A 17,930-nucleotide genomic window follows, 5' to 3' on the forward strand; every position below is an offset into this window, starting at 1 on the left:
CTTTTATCTAAAACACCTTGCATGGCAAAGGTCTCATTTCAGAGGGAGCTGGTCAGCATTCTTTTATTTGAGCCACACCATTGGGATGTAAGGATTTTTCTTTAGAGCAGCCTCTTGTCGGCAGACATTGGTGGCATTGTAAAGTCTACTTGAGCATCGGCATGGGGCTGTTGGTGGGGGTCAGAATGGAAATACCTGGTCAAAATTCAAAATTGACTGAGGGGCCCAGCTCCATCACAGCTTACGTCACCTGTGAGTCTGTTCTGTGGCCATTTAACTTCCCAGCAGTGTGTTGCAAGAAGAATGTAAGGAAAACAGCTCTCTTGTTTGGACATTTAAAGATGCCTGTGTACTCAGGGATCCCCAAGTACATGAGGACTGTGGTTGGGTCCTCCCCCCTCTTACTGGGAAAGGAGAGGCAGTAAGTTGTGAAGCACACACAAAACAGGTTGCTAATCTCTGCAATTTCTCTTTAGGGTAGGCAGCTGAGTGAGCACTTGAACATTTACATCTTTTCCCTGAAGAAACGCGTCCGAGAGTGAACACCTGCACCACGATCAGACTGTAGCACTTGACATGGAGATTTGCAGCTCTTCTGATGTGATAAATAGTTGGAATGAATCTGATTAAAATAACCAAAGAATAGGATAGTACAGATATCTGAACCACTGCAACAATGAGCTATGCAGCCAGATGCTGCATCTCAGAGGAAGATGCCTGTCCAGCAGAGAACTTTACCAGATTCTTCTGTCGGTATATATTCTTTTTACCAAGCTGTGTTACTCATCTCTCCTCCTTATCACTTTGTCTTCCTTCTCCTTACCACTGTGTCCAAAGTCCTGGATAAATCCATGCTGGGTTACACAAGATCTTTGGTGGTTTATAACCAGCACTGGTTTTGGCCAGCCTAGTCAGCAGTGGGACCCCATAAATTCAAACCCTACCTGTACGTCCTTCCCACTCAGACATCTGTGCCTGCTTCATTTCCCATATTTATTTTCTCACAACTCATTTCTTCCACACAACCTCCCGAAAGGCTTATGCACATTCAGTCTTTTCCTCACTTCATATGAATGTGTGAAGACAAGAGAATGAGCTCTGGGTACAAAACTGTGGGTACAGTAAAGTGTTTTTGAAATGTACAGTTTCTTCCCCATTCTCAGCATTAAGATGAGTCTCAGCTGACCTGTCAGAAATCCGGGCTTAATACAGCAGCAGCTGGCCCTTCTATTTATTTTCTAGGCAGTAACAAGCACTTTGTTTATATTTCAGTAACAACAAATAATATAGCCTACAAAGGTAAACAGCTAAAAATAAATTTGGCCAGCAAACCTTCAAAGATTTGCATATTTCTCTTCAAAACTAGTTTCAGTCCAACATCATCTACCAGTGCAAAATGCTAAACAAGTCATTATTTGCCTGTGTGCTTGAACAAAATTCTTGTGGTTTTAGAAAATTTCACAGGAAAAAGAAACAAGAAAACATTTTTTTTAAACATTACATGTTTGCATGCAGATGTAAACTGCTCCCTTCATCTATAATACACGAGGGTTTTCTGTGTGCCTTGGAGAAGGGAATAAGAATTTGAGTTTCATCTCTTTTCATACGCTGCCCTAGCCAGAGGGCCTTTGTGGCCTTGAAGCACTAATTAAACAATCTGTCCACTTCCCCAAGGTAAGCACAGAGGGATGTGATTGACAGCCTGGCACTTTTTTTTTACTATTTAGCCATCTTACTTGCCAGAAGCCAGGTGGAAGTGCTGTTTTTGAGCTGCTGAGTCTGAAGTTCATCCTTTTCAGTTTTTAGACTGTTTCTGTGGGTTTATCAGTAGGCTGATCATTCCCCCCTCCCCCCCACCAGTTAATTTACCCTTACATCAGCAGCTCCTATTAATATTTTCACCTGAGCACTGGCAAGTTGTATGAGCAGCTTCAGCTTAAGCTGATCCTGCCTGTTACAGCAGTTGTCCTACCACAACACCAGCAGGGCTGATTTCCCCAGGCAGCCCTTGCCACAGGCACCAGGGGACAAGCCTGCACATCAGCTGCCCCTCTTCAGAAAGCAGAAATATCAGAATGCTCCTTCAGGTTCGAAAGAATCCATGTTCCACCTCCCAAACAAGCACATTGAGTGTCCCACCCCCCAAATCAGGTGAGTCCCAGTCCAAGCAGCTCCAGGTGTGAGTTAGGCAGAGGGGACAGCTCATGCTGTAATGCTGAGGCAGAGGTTTTGCCAGGGGTCAGGCAGGGAAGGGAGGATGCCCTTCATTCAGCACGGTGCAGTCCAGCTACAAGAGGCACCTCCCAGCCTTCCTCCCTGATGCTGTGACAGCCATGCCCTTTCCCTGTGGGATGAGTGCCCAAGGACTCTGCTGGAGTAAGTCTGAAGGCTCTTTATTTGATGAGGTTTGCCAAAAAAGGCAGTTTTGAATGTATTTGAAGGGGAGTGACAAATTTGGTGTTGCTGCACGCACCCAGCAATGTCAATGTTTGATGGAGTTAAAGACTACATCCAATACCTGATATGCTCCCACAGAAGTCTCACCTGCTTTATAAAGGCAGGTTGTATTTCACTTTTCCATCACAAGTATTGAGGAAATTATGGTGAGAAAAGAATTAGGATACAATGAACAAAAATAATTCCAAATTGAATGTGGTCATACTGGAGAAACTCTGCGAACAGGCTTCCTTTTTCCATCTGTCTTGCAGTTATTTAGGAAACAGCTTGAAATAAGGGCCACAGAAGCAGTGCCATTTGATGCACTGGAATGGAGTATTTTGAAAAATTCATTAAATGAAATTATAAAACTTGAACTACCACAACCTGCCTGCACTTGTACTTTTCTAAAGAGAAACTGAGTATCACTTTTAAAGGACATTAATCTCTGGCTAGTTTTTTCACCTTCTATATGAAAACATGGCAAATATCTTTCTTTTTCCTCTTTAAAGTAATTTGTCACTACAATCTGTATAAAGAGAAATATAAAAAGAAATCATGTATTGCACAGTGTATATATTGAATTATTAGCTATGGTAGATGGCAGCTGGTTCAATGAATAGGAAGAAAAATGCTTTTGTTCATAGGGCTATACAATCACAGATTTATTTTGCAAAGTCAGGTATGTAGATGACCTAACAGTCTAACAATAAACTTTTTTGGTCACAACATTATGGCAGAAAGTTTTCAACAATCTGAACTGGAATATATATGTATATATTTTTAATGCTTTAGAGCATTTGCACTAACCCAAGGGCATGCCTTCCTCCTGATCTTAAGAAAAGCAACTAACCAAGAACTGCTCTCCCAGGTTGAATGCCTGGGTTGGAAATGGGCTCCTCTGGTCCCTGCTCCATCCTTCCCTCCTGTGTCAGAGGCCCAGGGATACCTGGAGCAGCAGGGTGCAGGCTGGTGGCTCACAACAGGGTCACTTCAACACAGAAGAAAAGGGTCCTGACCCAAGGCTCAGAGCTCCTGTGCTTGAGCAGCAACTACTGCAGCTACAAAAGACCAGAGCTGTGAGAACTACAGTGAAGTTTCCCCCTTCTCTCTCAACAAACCTCATACTTTAATCTAAAATCTAGGCAGCTTTTAGGTACTGCATTGAAGATTCATCCCTGAATACCTGGCCACTGCAAGGAGGCCCACTGGGAGCTTTGGTACCTTTCTATGTACCTCTCTTTGCCTTCTGGCTGCTGCCAGTTTTGCTTTGGCCTGATATCCAAGGGAGTTGGCACTCCAAAATCTGAAAGCATTTACCATAAAGAAAAATGTGCTGTTTACATGCATGTATATACATGCATTTTCTGTTTTGATTTATAAATGGGAATGCAGTTGCTGAGCTCTTGGGGAAACAGATGCTATCCACACACACAGGATAAGTGAACTTCTGGGTTTTTAAAGCAGCTGCCTTTTTCTTCCTGCTCCCATAAGCAGCCCTTGATGAATTGAAAAATATGTACTTAAGCCAGAAAATTATTATTTTAGAATGTTCTGAATAGTCTCTAGAGCTGGACAGATTTTAACATATATTTTTTTTATTAAATATGTAAAAAGATAAACGCAAGTCAAGTTATTCACATATTCAGACAAAAATCTACTCTATCATGCGACAGTTTGTGGATAATGTAAAATGACTGATACATCTGAATAAGACTTTTTTTTGTATCTATTATGCCATTACTTATCTATTTATAATTAACAATACATATGTTTACATTCCTTTCAGTTTACATTTAATATATAACCAAAGCTTTATGGTGTGCTATTTAGTAAAGGTAATTACAAATGCATATTAAAACCATAACAGAAGAATGGGTTACTCACAGGGGGTGGGGGGGAAGGACAACTCTTTCCCCTTTCAGAACACTGCTCTCCCCTCAGCACAGCCACATTTCTGGTGCCCCCAAAGAATTTCCCTGCCCTGGCTCCCTACATCAGTCACTCCCCCCTTGATACAAGCACTGAGAAGGCTGTGGTCCTCAGATGAGAAAGAGGATAAAAGGAATTTTCAGGAAATGTAGTTCAGCTTTTTTAAACTTTTTTTCATATGTGCTTCAAAAGAGAGAAGAGAGGCACAACAGCCTGGCTATGAACTGTCTGGGGAGCTCAGCAACCCCAACCATTTGCACCTTCAGAATAATGTTTTCCCTTGAAGTGCTCTCCGTGCACCTGCTCAAGTATTGGTAGAAGGACAAACTCCAGCAAGCAGAGACATGCTGATGAAATTGAGTTTATAGCCTGATCCCAAACTCCTTGCCCCATTCAGAGATCCCATAATGGTTAAAGGACATTCTGGAGTCTGGAAAAAAATTAGTAACTGCTCTTCAACAGTATTATGAAGAACTACTGTTTATTACAATGACAATTGTAATAAGTACATATGTTCTAATAAACACAAATACAACAAAAATGACAATTCCCCCATTTGTGGTGATTCCTGGAAATAATTATTTTGGAAAAAACACGATTTTATAAACCAGACCTTATTTGTAACCAATTGAAACGGGAGAGGAAAGCGCTGGCCTGCAGGTTGCAGTAGTTTGATTTCATCACTGGGTAGGATGTGAGATCAATACTGGGTGCAGGGCTGGGAAAACTTCAGCCTGCAGGGTCCAGAAACTCTTCTGCTGTGCAGGGGGAGGATCAAGGAATTGGAAATACCTGTTCTGGTGCTCAACTGCATTTTATATATTGTTGGTGGTGCAGCGCAACAGCAGGGTTCTCACATTTAACTAAGAGCCACTTAGCTGCAGAAGATTGATTAGGAATGGAAAACTGCATGTGCATGTGTGTGTGCCTGGGGGCTGATTCACTGAAAACCTTTCTATGGAAGCATAAGCTGGGGAGCCTATGAATGCCTAAAAATGATTTAGCTGTTCAATAGGCTGTGCAGTTTTTCAGTAAATACCAATTGGGATGGGACTTCCCCATACCTGCTAAATCAGCACAACAAACCAGAATTCAGAAAATTAAGTGAGATACCAAGAATACCAGGCATTAAATAACCAGAGATACTACAATGCACAGTGGTAGGAGAAGAACAAGGAATGCTTTTTATACTTCAAGATACCTCTGTTATAAAATACCGTCATTTAGAACAGTGCCATGGGATCAGACTGGAAGGGAACACTCCCACTGCAGCCATTCCAGTGCACACATGGTTCTGCACCACACTGGCCTCAAAGGAGAAAGGTCAGCCAAGAGCAGAACCAGCTCTGTGCCCTCAGTCAGATGGTCCCCTTCTGATGTGTGCCCTGTCTCCAGGAGGACTCCTCACTTCCTCTCCGTGCTTTGGAAGCAGCCTTAAACCTGTGAAGTGTCCCCCATCCGCTCACAGGGGAGTTTGGGGTTTGGTTTGGGGCCAGTGCTGTTGCTTTTTTCCCCCATACTTTGCACTAGTGACAAAATTTCTGTCTTCTATACTTGTATGGCTGGGGCAGTGGAAGGGGGAAGGAAAGTGGAAAGAAATGGCTGACCTACTTTCTTCTTTTCTGAGAGGTGGGAAGCCAAGGATGACGGTAGAGACTGTGTCCTGCAGCAATTCTTGTGTCAAGGAGATTTCTCTCCTCCCTCAGCAATGAGCTCTACGGAGGTGGAACTGCAGCTGGAGGCTGCACTGGATTCCTCAGAAAGGAAGAAAAGGTGGGAAATGTCTATTGACTAGTTAGGAAACTGGGAGGGTTTTCAAAAAGCTTAAGTGGATGTCTGTTCCTCCAGAACTCAGCCAAAAAACATACCATGCAGCTTTCTAACAAGCTTCCTAGCACAGGGGTTTAAACCTCCCAGTGAAACAGATGCTCTGCCTTCCATCTGTGAAGGCAGGAAAGGAATAAATGTCAGCAACACAAGTGTTTTCCTCCACAATGCAACTTCATCGTTATGGCTTGAGTAGGACATCCACTTGATTTCAACTGTTTGGCCAAATTGATGCCCCAAGGCAGATGTACTAGAAAATGCAAAAGCACCACAAAGTGAGAGACACAGCTAGTGGTACAGAACTCCTTGTCACACAAAATGCCAATATAAATATGTTAGAACAAGTTACAAGTGTATCATACTTAAGACAAAGAAAAAAAAATAAATATATATATTTTTAAAGAGCAGAACAAATCTCAAGCAGCCAAGTGGTGACGTTGCAGTGATGTACAGTAGGTGATGTAGCCCTACAACCTCTTGGGAAGATACACTGAAAGAAGACGTCTGCAAATGCATCTTGGCAAAGTATTGGTACAGAATGCAGTGGTTGGCTGGCACTCACTATGGTACATAAATGTTAATGGCAGACTGGGAGTGAACTGATTTCAAGTTTGAGGCCGCACATGTTCCATTCTCCAGAAGAAAGTTCTCACACAAAACGAAAATTGTCAGAGATGCTGCGTGAGTCAGTACTCATCCTGCTGCTGGGGCTGTTCATGGACTTGCTCTTCACCTTCATGCTCATCTGTGTGGCTCTCCTGTAGGGAGAAAAAGATCCCAAGACACTCTTCAGCAGAAAGCATTCCTCATGTAATCTTGCCCCATGGTGCTCACCATTGCATAAAACTCAACAATTTTCATGCAAATACAAAATGAGCTGTTACCTGAGGAAAGCAGCATTTCATAATGTTACATTAAAATTAACATCCTTCTAATTGAGGCATATGCAGTACTGGTATTTCCCTAGAAAAAATGTCAGCTTTCAACATCACTGTCTGTTCTGGTGAGGGAACATTTTGAATAGTTAGACAGTGGTATGCCAACAGATGCTGTACCATAGCATCCTGATGTCCTTCCTTTTTCAGCCTGTCCAAGGTTTTCTGAACCTGTCTGCTGTAGTTTTCACACAATTTTCTCTCAAGGTCTAGATCACTAAATGGACAAGACACTTTTACTATCACCTGCTTTCAAAATTCAACACAGCCTCGTTTTTGAGGTCAGGCATATTACTTTCCCTAAATAATACACCCATGCTAACTCCCACACACTTGAAAACACATTTTCTTGGGGAAGCTGGGGGGAAGAGCCCCACATTCACTGACTTACAGAGCTACTGTAAAAAGCAGTAATTACTAAGTAATCACTTCCCATTGTTTTTATGCACAGTATATCCAAAGCTGTCTCTCTGAATATACATTCCCACTGGAAGATGAGTTCCTGACACAAGGAAAGGATGTATCCTCGCTGCAGATGACACCAGTTCTGAACAACTTTCAAATTCGAGGCAACAGGCCTAGTATCCTGAGTTGACCTCAATGTTATCTGAGCTCAAAAAAGCCTGGCTGACTTTTAGAGCATCCCTTCTGGACTGCCATTAAGCACAGCTGCATTTGCAGCTTTCCTCTCAAGTGCTTTCCATCTTTCCACAGCACGGTTCACTGAAGAGATCCCTCTCGTGTACGCTCTGCCCTGCATTAGTACTGCTCTGCCCCAGGCAGCTCCAAAGGAAAACACTTTTCCAAGACACTGAGCTGCCATTCAAAATCCAGCATCTCCAGTGGGCTACCTCTGCAGAACCCACCTGGCTCCCTAATTTTTGTTAGAAGCAAGTGGCTTGAACAACTAACTTGAACAAATTGCTACTGCTAAGTTTCCAAATTTGAGGCAAAAATCAAAAGAAAAGGAAGGCCATCATTTTAGTTTTCCCACAATAGTCCAGAGTAGCTTATGAAACAGGCAAATTCCCTTAAAATATTTATCTAAAGGGCAAAAGCATGTTCCTAACATTTGCTGATATAACGGAAAGAGTCATCCATTTACCACATATAGAAACAGCCCAGTTTCAATTGAAAGCAAGCTTTCTACCACTCAGTGCCATTTTCAGGCAGAAGTCACACGTCATTCAGGGCAGCTGACGTTAAGCAGGTTTTGGGCCCTGGGGGAAATGATGCCCTTATTACATACAGTAGGTACACCAGGTCAGAGCAGCTCTGTGAGCAGTACCTATGAACTGCAGCTCCTGTGATGGGCTGCAAGGTGCAGGATGTGCAGAGAACAGGAGGTTCACAGGGAGGAGCTGACAGCTGGGAGAACGTGACCCTGCCTGCGGGGTGAGAAAACTGAAGCTTCTTTAGCTGCAGTGAGAGATGCTGCCTTAACCCCATCAGTCCTGAGATGAGGTGACCTGCTCTGGAGTGCACATGTTCCACAGGCCCTGTGTATTGCAATTTTATGAGATGCACTATTAGAAAGCTCACTTGTGCAGACTTTATGGGTCATGTACATGCATTCCTCTCATTCTCTCATTCCTCTCCCCTCTAAGCACAGGGAGTGGAACCTACTCCATAGCCCTGGAGTGGTGGCCCCTATTTTGCCAGGTTTATCTTTGATGGAAATAGTGAATCTTATAATATAACTAGTTCAGAAGTGGTTCTGAGACTTGGGGCACATTTTCAGTATGTATAGCTTGTATAAATACATGAAATGGGAACCATTAGAGTCCAATTACTCTGGGATGGTGGAATTTCATGGAATAGCATCCCCTAATAAGGAAAGTAGTGGAAGATCTATTTAGAGCATTTATTTCTGACTTGATCAACATGACAATGGTCATCTCTGCCTCCCACACTGAGAGATGATCTCTTTTGACATTTCAATCCATCTGCCTCAAACTATTCAGGTGTGCCTGTAAATTGAAGAGTTAGACTCCAAAAACCTGATGTTGGGGAGGGTGGGGCCTTTTCCAAAAGCAGCAGCAGATATAGAAGCTGCTAGAGCAGAAAGTTACCACACCAGCTGCATTTTGAGCAATTGCTCTGGGAAATAGAGCAGAGCAACTGAGATACCAAACATGAGCAGTGTTCCCACAACAGCCTGTGTAGGAAAGCAAAAGCTTTCCTACATTTCTGCTTTTTGCAAAGACCTAAACAGCTCTGGGCTTCATAATCAGACAGAGCCTCTTCTCATCCATCACTCTGAAGCTCTTCCAGTGTAGTGCCACATGACCAAGTGCTTTACACACTGAGAGCTAGGGGCTCTCCACCACTCAAATGTAGCCTTTTGAGCACTGTTCTCTGGCAACTTGGATGTTTTTATGAAGAAGTAGGATTACAAATGACCAATTTGTGATTGAAAATTACAGAGGTCTATGGACTGATCAGCTAAAAGCTAGATGACAGTAGAAAATACAGCATTCCTCTTGCTTAAGCAGAGACATAATGGTGAGGTTTAAGCAGAACCAGAACAGGGAAAAGAAAAGGAAGGCTCTAAAGAGAAAGAATCAATTGGATTGATATTTTTGCTACTCAAACTCACCAAAATCAAGAAAAAAAAAAAAAAAAAAAAAAAAAAAAAAAAAAAAAAAAAAAAAAAAAAGAGAGAAAAAAAAATTGTTCAGTCTTAAAAAATTAGTTCTTACAGAATTAAGCAAAACAGAAGCTTAGGAGGTGACATGACTGAAACTACACTAAAATTGAAATTCTGAAAAAAATAATTACCCAACTCCCCACCCCAAGACATGAACCTGATCAAAATCTCTTCAATGCAATACTAGAATAATCAAACACCAGGGGAATGATTCTTTGAGGGACTAAACTCTATACTTGCATTTTGAATAATTCTAAACACAATTCACCTAACAGCATCATGACCTAACTAGGAAAACCAAAGTGCTGTTCCCAAGGGATTAACCTGCAAAATACTGCAAGATAAAGAATTTAACTTTGAACAAATTCATTACAGAGACAGAAAAAAAATCCCAGATCTGAAGGGCAAAGCAGGGCAATAAGAGAGTAAAATCCAAAACCAAAAAGTAGGCAGGATCTGAATCAGCACTAAGCTAGTGTCTTTGGTTTAGTGCTAATCAGCAAGTCACAGTCCATCTGTTAGGCTGAGGAGATCACCAAAAGGAACAAAAAAATTGTGTGAGGAATGGCCTCTGTATTCCTCTCTGGAGGAGCAGAGCTCTCCTGCTGCAGTGACACACCCAGTCTCCAACAGCAACCACATTTCAGATGAAAGCACAGTGGTTGTATGTAGTTCACATGCAGGCATGGATAATGATTTCAACAGAGAAAGGCTTGGAGGGAAGAAGCAGATAAAACACTGGGAAATGAACTGACGTAGAACATTTTGTAATGTGTTCTGCCAGCAAGAGAAACTGCAGAAGGAAAAGCAACAAATGCATTCCTTGGTGCAGAACCACTCTGCTATTTAAGCCAACAGACAGATAGATGTGGTAGGGGTATGGAGAGAAGAGGGATTTTTCTGGCTTTGCTTTATAAATAAATCACTGCTCTTGAATCCAGAAGACATTTTCTCTGACCACTGTATATATGTAACACTTTTACCCTGTTATCACATGCCTGGCAAATTTGTCCTATTGTTTATTCCTGTGAAAATAATGGTTTCCTCCTCCTTTTCCTCTCTAGCACTCGCTCTGCTGAACAAATCCTCTTTCCCTTGTCACTTCTCATCTGAGCAGTGGCACCTGTTAGCTTTAAACCTGTGGTTCTCTTGCACCTAACTTTCAAACATTTAGGCCCTACATTAGGCTCTTTTAGAAGAAGTATGTTGAATTAGTAGTTCCTTCAGCACTAGTTTTGATATAAACTAAGTCAGCTGGCTACTGCTGCAACAGTTTTCTGGGAGCAGATGTAACCAGCCTATGGTACCACAGTGCTGCCATGGGATTAAGTTGGTGCTTGTACACTCTGGAGCCAAAGCCTTCCTCCACTGGAGACTGAAGGGTCAATTGTCAGTACAATCCATAGAGGGATTTAGTTAACATGAATGGGAGTATTTCAGCTGAATCTCCACTGAATCATTATCCCTGAATGTCTCTGAGGAATTTAACCAGCACCCTTTGCAGCTTCTTGCTTTGTTCAGTGTCTACAACATTAAGTCTAAGACGCAATGAGATTCTTGCTTAATCTTGCAGACAATACACTTCTGAATTTTTGCTAATAGAGGATTATTTGGTTTGCACAAGGAAGAATTTTGCCTATAGCAACAGGATAAAAAATGCTAAAGAGCATTATCTTTGTAGATATAATTACGTATTTGGCAATCTGCACCATACATATTCCAACACTGCCACACGGGCCAGGGAAGGTTCACAGCTGTAGACAGCAAAGTTCTCTGCCAGAATTTTTGTGATTTTCAACACATTAAAGAACACAAGTAAAATACTTCATGCACATAGGGGGAAGATGAAAAAAAACAAAACTAAGGCTCAGAACCATATGAAATCAATTTAAAATTGTGACACAGACCCTCCCTTTTTAGATAAAGCTCAGCAAACCTAGAATACAAAACCTACACTGAAGCAGTGAAAAACAACAAACCTCCTAAATCCTCCCCCCAGGCTAAAAATCTGTTGTTTGCAATTGCAAATGCAAACCTCCTTTTTGGGGAGGAGCCACAGGAATCCTAGCTGCTACAGCTCTGCTGGCCTAAATACAGGCTATGACCCAATACTATACCAATAAAATTTTACACAATTAAGCTTTTTTTGTTGAAATAAAAGCCATTAAGCTTCAACTTACATGTTCATCTGAAGCATAAAGGACTTCCATTAGCCGATTGACAAGGTCATTATTCTCTCCCCCGTGTTCTTGGCAGAGAAGTTCAATCTCCCTTAATTTGCCAAAGTAGAAATCCCTTTCCTTCTCCACGCCTTCAAGTGCAAGTTTTAATGAATGTACCTGCATATAAACCAAGACATGAATGCATCAGTTTTGAGGTGCACTACAGACAAAAGAACACAGTCTAAAAGTTTGTATGCTAAACAATCTTAAATACATATTTGATTTTATCGCCTAAAATGAAGCCCAGTTTTTTTTCTGCAGTGCTAAATTGAAACTTGCACCACAGAGAACAGTAAATCAGGCTTCCCCACTACTCCCCCTGGATACATCCTAACCTTGATCCTTAAAGGTCAATTTTCTCAGCACTCTTTTATACTGAGGCTCAAAGCAGCAGTTCAGAAATCAGGGCTACCTAAGCCATGTCTCCTAACAGGGCTGCCAGAAATGTCATGTAGTGGTAACTAATAAAACTTTCAGCTCAGTACTTGCATTATTTTGCCCAGATAAATGTGTAGTTGTTGGGAAACCTACAATATCTCCTTGCCTAAACTACACTGATTAGCAGAGGAGGGAAATAGTCTGCTTAGGAAATTAAAAGGTCCTCTAGTTACAAATGTGGTATTGCTGTGCTGGTTTTCCACCTCTCCTGTTCTGCCTCCTCACTTACCACATTTTACAAACCTGTGTTTCAGCACTCTGCTGCATGACTGGTGCACCATGGGCTACCTGCTCTGACTGATGTGCTGCTTCTAACAGATTCTCTCAAATGCCAAGTACCTTTCTCCTTGCAACCTTGTTCACAAGAGTCTTCAAGCTATGCTGTCAGCCTCACTTTCACCACTAGGACTGCTGCAAATAATTCATGGGCAATGTGGCTGTTAATGATTAGGCTTTGTATAAATCATGACAGATGATTTATATATTTTTATACATATATATTTTTTTAAAACAGTTTTGTGGGAGCATAACATATAAACTTCTGTCTAATGGGGTATACACAATCAGGATAACATCTAAGTGGCTCAGAAATTTGGAGGACAGCAGTGTACAAACCAACAGAAATAATCACAGAAAAAGCAGTCTACAGTAAACACACTGACCCAAATCATATCCAATTACAGCCAAATTAGCATTCACATTTTAAAGCCTGCAATTATACAAATGATTTTCTAAATAAAACATGCTAAATAAATTAAATCGTATCAGACTACATTTCAGTGAACTGATATGATTTAATAGAAACTTCTGTGCTGCCAGTTCTACTGCAAGTTAATTTATTTCCTTCACTAGTAAAAACAGCAGCAGAGTTCAAACAATGCTTTGATAGCCTACTAAATCCTTTCTGTTTGTTTTTTCATGACTGCTGATCTAGGGATGCCTTTTCCTGACCTTTGATTGCAGTTTCAAAGGTGTCAAGCACCAGAACTGACCTGTTACCAGAGCAGCATCTCAGGGCATCTCATTTATGCACTAATTAATTTCTGAGCCTGAGTGTGACACTCAAGTGTTCTCTTGACAGTTTGAATCCATTATGGATATAATGACCAGTCACCTTAAAATTAACTATTTTTTTACAAAAGTAGGAATAGCAAAATGAAACAAGAGTTTACAATATTCTGGTCTATAGATGAAGATCTCATACTTAGTAACTGCCACAGTATATTGTTTGAGAGCAATGCCTGAATGCAGCCAGAATATGAATGTAACTGCTTCCAGATCTCTTGCTCTGTGCTTGCTAGAGCTTGGGAAAACAATGAACTTCAGATGAAAAACTGGCAGCTAATAGCTGAGACTATCTTCCCTTCTGACCTATTTACTATGAAGACATTCTCCTGTTTTCATTCTCTCACATTCACACTGTTTAAAGAAACAAAATCATTAAACTATGTGCATATGCACATAGTTAATTAACTACTGTATAGAGTAAACATTGTTATAACCAAACCAGATATGCTTTCCTTCAGTTCCAGCTACCTATCTGTGCCATGTGAATCCATATTTCTTCAGATACTTTGCACATCTGCATCCTAGTTCTTCCTTCCATGAGCATGCCAAAAGGAACAACTCAACTCCCAGTGCTCTGCTTCTGGACCAAAAGTACCCCTCTGCAACCCAGTAAATGGGTGCAAAGGCAGCAGTTCTTACTGACTGGTCTTTTCTCTGATGGCACTCAGTGCTGCAGAGCCAGGCTGCAAGGCAAACTGCAGGCAAAAAGCCACAATGATGCTGTTTTCAGAAACCACGTGTATATCAGCACACAGCTAATAGCTCCTTTCACATTCTCCATATGTAAAAGTCCCTTCTCTGCATGCAATAGCCCCTGGTTTGTGTTGTCACCTCAGCTGCACTCAGACACTCTTGGGGAGAGAGTTGGCACAGACCAAAGACACAACAGGGACCACTTTGTTATTTTAATGCCATGGGTAATCAAGTTCCAGTGCAGAGAGACACTCCTTGGAATTTAATTTTGGAGTTTAATTTACTGGCACAGTTCAAAGATGATTTTAAGAGAAACTTTTAAGATTGTAGGGAGCCATTAACTGGCAAATATTAGAGACAACTTACAATTATTGCAAACAGCTCATTAAGCTACACTATGGAAAAACATAGTGTACAGACATCCCCAGTAATTAAACTTCTCTGCTACAAATTGCATGGAGATTCAGATGTTTCCATCTCCCCCGGCTGCTATCCATGAAAGGGATGAAAAAACTATTACAGCAACATAGGACCCTGACATCCACAACACAATTCAGCATTTCTGACTTATAATCGACACAGTAACACAGTAACAGTGGCTGCTGCCCTCATCTCCACAACTGCTGCAGAGTAGCAAAAGCCAGGCAATTTGGCTCTTGCAGCATGTTCACACTGGGGGTCAGGAAAACCTGGCTCAGAGCTGCTTGCAGCATAGCTTTTTTGGCTCGTGTAATATGGCCATGGTTTACAAGTATCTATTAGTGGGAAATGAGACACCAAATGCTGTCAGCATTAAGAAAAAAAGCCTTCCAGACCATTCTAGCTAGATGATGTCTCTTGAAAACTAGCTATTAAAGAATCAATTTTTCAAATCCTCCAAATTTCTTCTTCTCCTCTTTGGTGATGGGGGAAATCATCCATTTTCCTTCAGGGTTATTTGTATATAAAACTTAAGGTTTTCACACATGGAACGTGCTAGGAATATGTTAGCAATGGATGTGATAGTGACTGTCTGTTTCAGTAAAGATCAAATATTTTAATGTTACTCAGATGCTAACCAACTCTTCCTCCTGAAGTAAACACATTCTGACTTCTGAGTACAAATGTCATGGTTTCAGTTGCATTAACCTGACGTTTGAACTCTGCTCGACATTGATTAAAAAAAAAAAGATTCCATGAAAAATATATACATCCATTCCTTGTGCAACATTTAAAAACTTTTTTGTTACAGCAACACTCTAGAGCCCATTTGGAAAGCTGGTGGACCCTGCTGTGCTCTCTGCTGCTCAGAATGATGCCCTGAATCTGCAGAATGTCATGTCTGGGATGTGGCTATCCATCCACCACCTTTCAGAGTGTAACTCATCAAAAACTTGCAAACAGTGCCCCTGCAAACTGAAATCTTTGCTGTTCAGGCCAATGAAAATCTGCAATTGAAATGCCCTTAACTGTGGAAAATTATACTTGATCCAGAAAAACGACTGCTTCCTAAATGGTGCTGCCAGGAACTCTAAAATATGAGGTTTTTCCTTTCCATTTTCCCTCACCAAGGACAAACACAGGGATCAGGCCTCATATACAGTAGTGGCACCATTCTGACAGCACAGTCTTAAACCAGATGCAGGTATTTATTCTTGTCCAGTGCAGACACTCTTGCAGTTCAAAAATGAGAGAATGGTGTAAAGCTCCAGAGCATAAACATAAATGAACCTTTTACATTCATAACATTGCAGAAATTCTGAATCTTTTTAATTATATCACAGAACATTATTTATAATATAACTAAGTATTCTCAGCAAGGTAGATCACATTTTTAAATGAAAATGGTGTGTTAGCTTCTTTAACACCTTCCTTCCAGGAAGCAGAGCACAATGCTCTAGTCTCACTTTAACTACAAATCCCTTAACACCTTGGTATGACAAACTGGCTTACTTTCTCCACAGCAGCACATTAAATGATTTATTTCAAATTAGTAATAAACAAGAGCAAAGACACTATTTTGACTTTTTCTATCCAGGTGAAACAAAAGATATATTTCAACATCTAATAAAATTAGATGCTGCAAAGCTTACCTGTCACTCCTAAGATCATAATTTAAAAATACTGGCAAAAATCAATCATCTCTGCCAGACATTATTTTTTACAATAAACCTCTTTTTTTTTTTCTTTCCAGCTGAACTATTTCCACTTTTGTCCCTTCATAATTCTGGAAAGCATCATTCATCAGAAAAGCAGTATTAGATTTCATGCCTGCCTGTGACAACGAATGCACCTACTTTTGTGCCTAAAGCAAATTTACCTGTTCACTGAGCTGTATGACTTGGGTTTCCAAATCTTTATCTGATTTGGATGCTGAGCTGCTTGGTGCAGCTTTTTTTGCTGAAGATGGGCGAGAAGGTGTTGATCCTGGTTTAGAAGCTGGACTGGATTTAGCAGCACCTGAAAAACACAATAAATAAGAAAACAATAAACAAGATTGATCTCTGTAATAAATGCATTCCTATTAATCTGGTACTGAAACACAAGTATTGATTTTACAGCCATCATCCTCTCTCTTACTTCAAGGTGACAGTAGAGGAAATTCCACTGCTGTTATGCTTTGGGAAAGGAAAAACCACATTTCCTACCAACCTGAGTTTGCTGCTGAGAGTGAGGTAACTCTAAAACCAAAATAAACAACATCAAACCGAAATAAAAAGTTCCCTTAGATCTAAGCAACTTTCAGCTTAAAAAAAATATGCCATTCAGAGAGTTCCCCCAGCCCATTACTTAACATATATAGCTATCCTTAATTTCCCTGGAGAAAGACAGAGCTGAAATAAACTCAGCTGAACTGCCTCTGTGCTTTTTTCATTTTCAAATGTAAACCACCTGGGTATTGAAACTCAGAGAGAGCAGAATTAAACCCTTGGTGATTCCCCAGTTGGCCACAGTGACCAGAAGATGTGTTTTGATCTCCTTGTGCTTTCCTAAATAGGAAATTTTTAATTACTTGCACTGCAAATCTGCCAGGACATGGAGAGCAACGTCTTCACCAGCAAAAATGGCAAGTAATGAGTGTGTACAGATCCTCTTTTTCCACAATTATTTGGCACATAAACACCCAACTAGATCAACAGTTGTATGAAAGGGTTTGCAGTGCCTTCAAGGGAACGTCCCAGCCACTCCCCATGCCTTGCTTTGCCTCTCCATCTTCCATCTCTTGATGCTGGCTGTTTGGTACAGTCACTCAGCCTGCCTCACAGCTCTCCCCCTGCCCAGCTCCTACAAGCACTGGACTCCAACTCAGCCTTTTCCTTATTCCCTCCAACAAGGAGCACATTTGAGATGCACTGGACAGATATCTGATACAGAAACTGGTTTGGTTAAGAAGACAAAACAGAAACCCAGCCTCTCTCTGGCCTATTTGACTTGATTTATTAAAGCAGGCATGTGAATCAGAGGTCCTGCTCAGCTGCACCCATGTTCACCACTGTTTCCTACAAAGAGCAGAACACTGTTGTCCAAACGTGCTGATAGGCTCCATGCCATCCTCCAGCACCAAATGCTGCCAGCCCTGAAGCCTGAGCTCCACAGGAGACAGCCCTAACCCAGCAGGCACCCAGCTCCCAGCTGAGCTCTAAGCTTGCTGTTCACCACCTCCACAGGGATTTCTCAGCAGCCACCTTCTACCCACACCTCACCAGCTGCTCCTATTTGATTTATGGCACACCACAAATTGTTCTAAGT

General features: G+C 41.3%; 2 protein-coding genes across 5 annotated transcripts in view; one reads left to right on the top strand and one right to left on the bottom strand.

Annotated features, from left to right (window-relative positions):
• The window catches only part of LOC130249221 (ethanolaminephosphotransferase 1-like), a 56,363-nt gene extending 52,689 nt beyond the window's left edge, over positions 1-3,674 (top strand). Inside the window, exon 10 of the mRNA XM_056483791.1 lies at positions 477-3,674. Coding sequence (XP_056339766.1) covers positions 477-542 — 66 coding nt within the window. The 3' untranslated portion in view covers positions 543-3,674. The remainder of the gene's footprint in view (positions 1-476) is intronic.
• A 338-nt stretch (positions 3,675-4,012) lies between these two features.
• MAPRE2 (microtubule associated protein RP/EB family member 2) overlaps positions 4,013-17,930 on the bottom strand; it is a 98,667-nt gene continuing 84,749 nt past the window's right edge. For all 4 annotated transcript variants that reach the window (XM_056483794.1, XM_056483792.1, XM_056483793.1 and 1 more), the window contains 3 exons: positions 16,501-16,640; positions 11,961-12,119; positions 4,013-6,953 (listed from right to left, as the gene is read on the bottom strand). In XM_056483794.1, coding sequence (XP_056339769.1) covers positions 6,882-6,953; positions 11,961-12,119; positions 16,501-16,640 — 371 coding nt within the window. In that variant the 3' untranslated portion in view covers positions 4,013-6,881. The remainder of the gene's footprint in view (positions 6,954-11,960; positions 12,120-16,500; positions 16,641-17,930) is intronic.

Source organism: Oenanthe melanoleuca, chromosome 2 (assembly GCF_029582105.1).
Source record: "Oenanthe melanoleuca isolate GR-GAL-2019-014 chromosome 2, OMel1.0, whole genome shotgun sequence".
NCBI lineage: Eukaryota > Metazoa > Chordata > Aves > Passeriformes > Muscicapidae > Oenanthe > Oenanthe melanoleuca.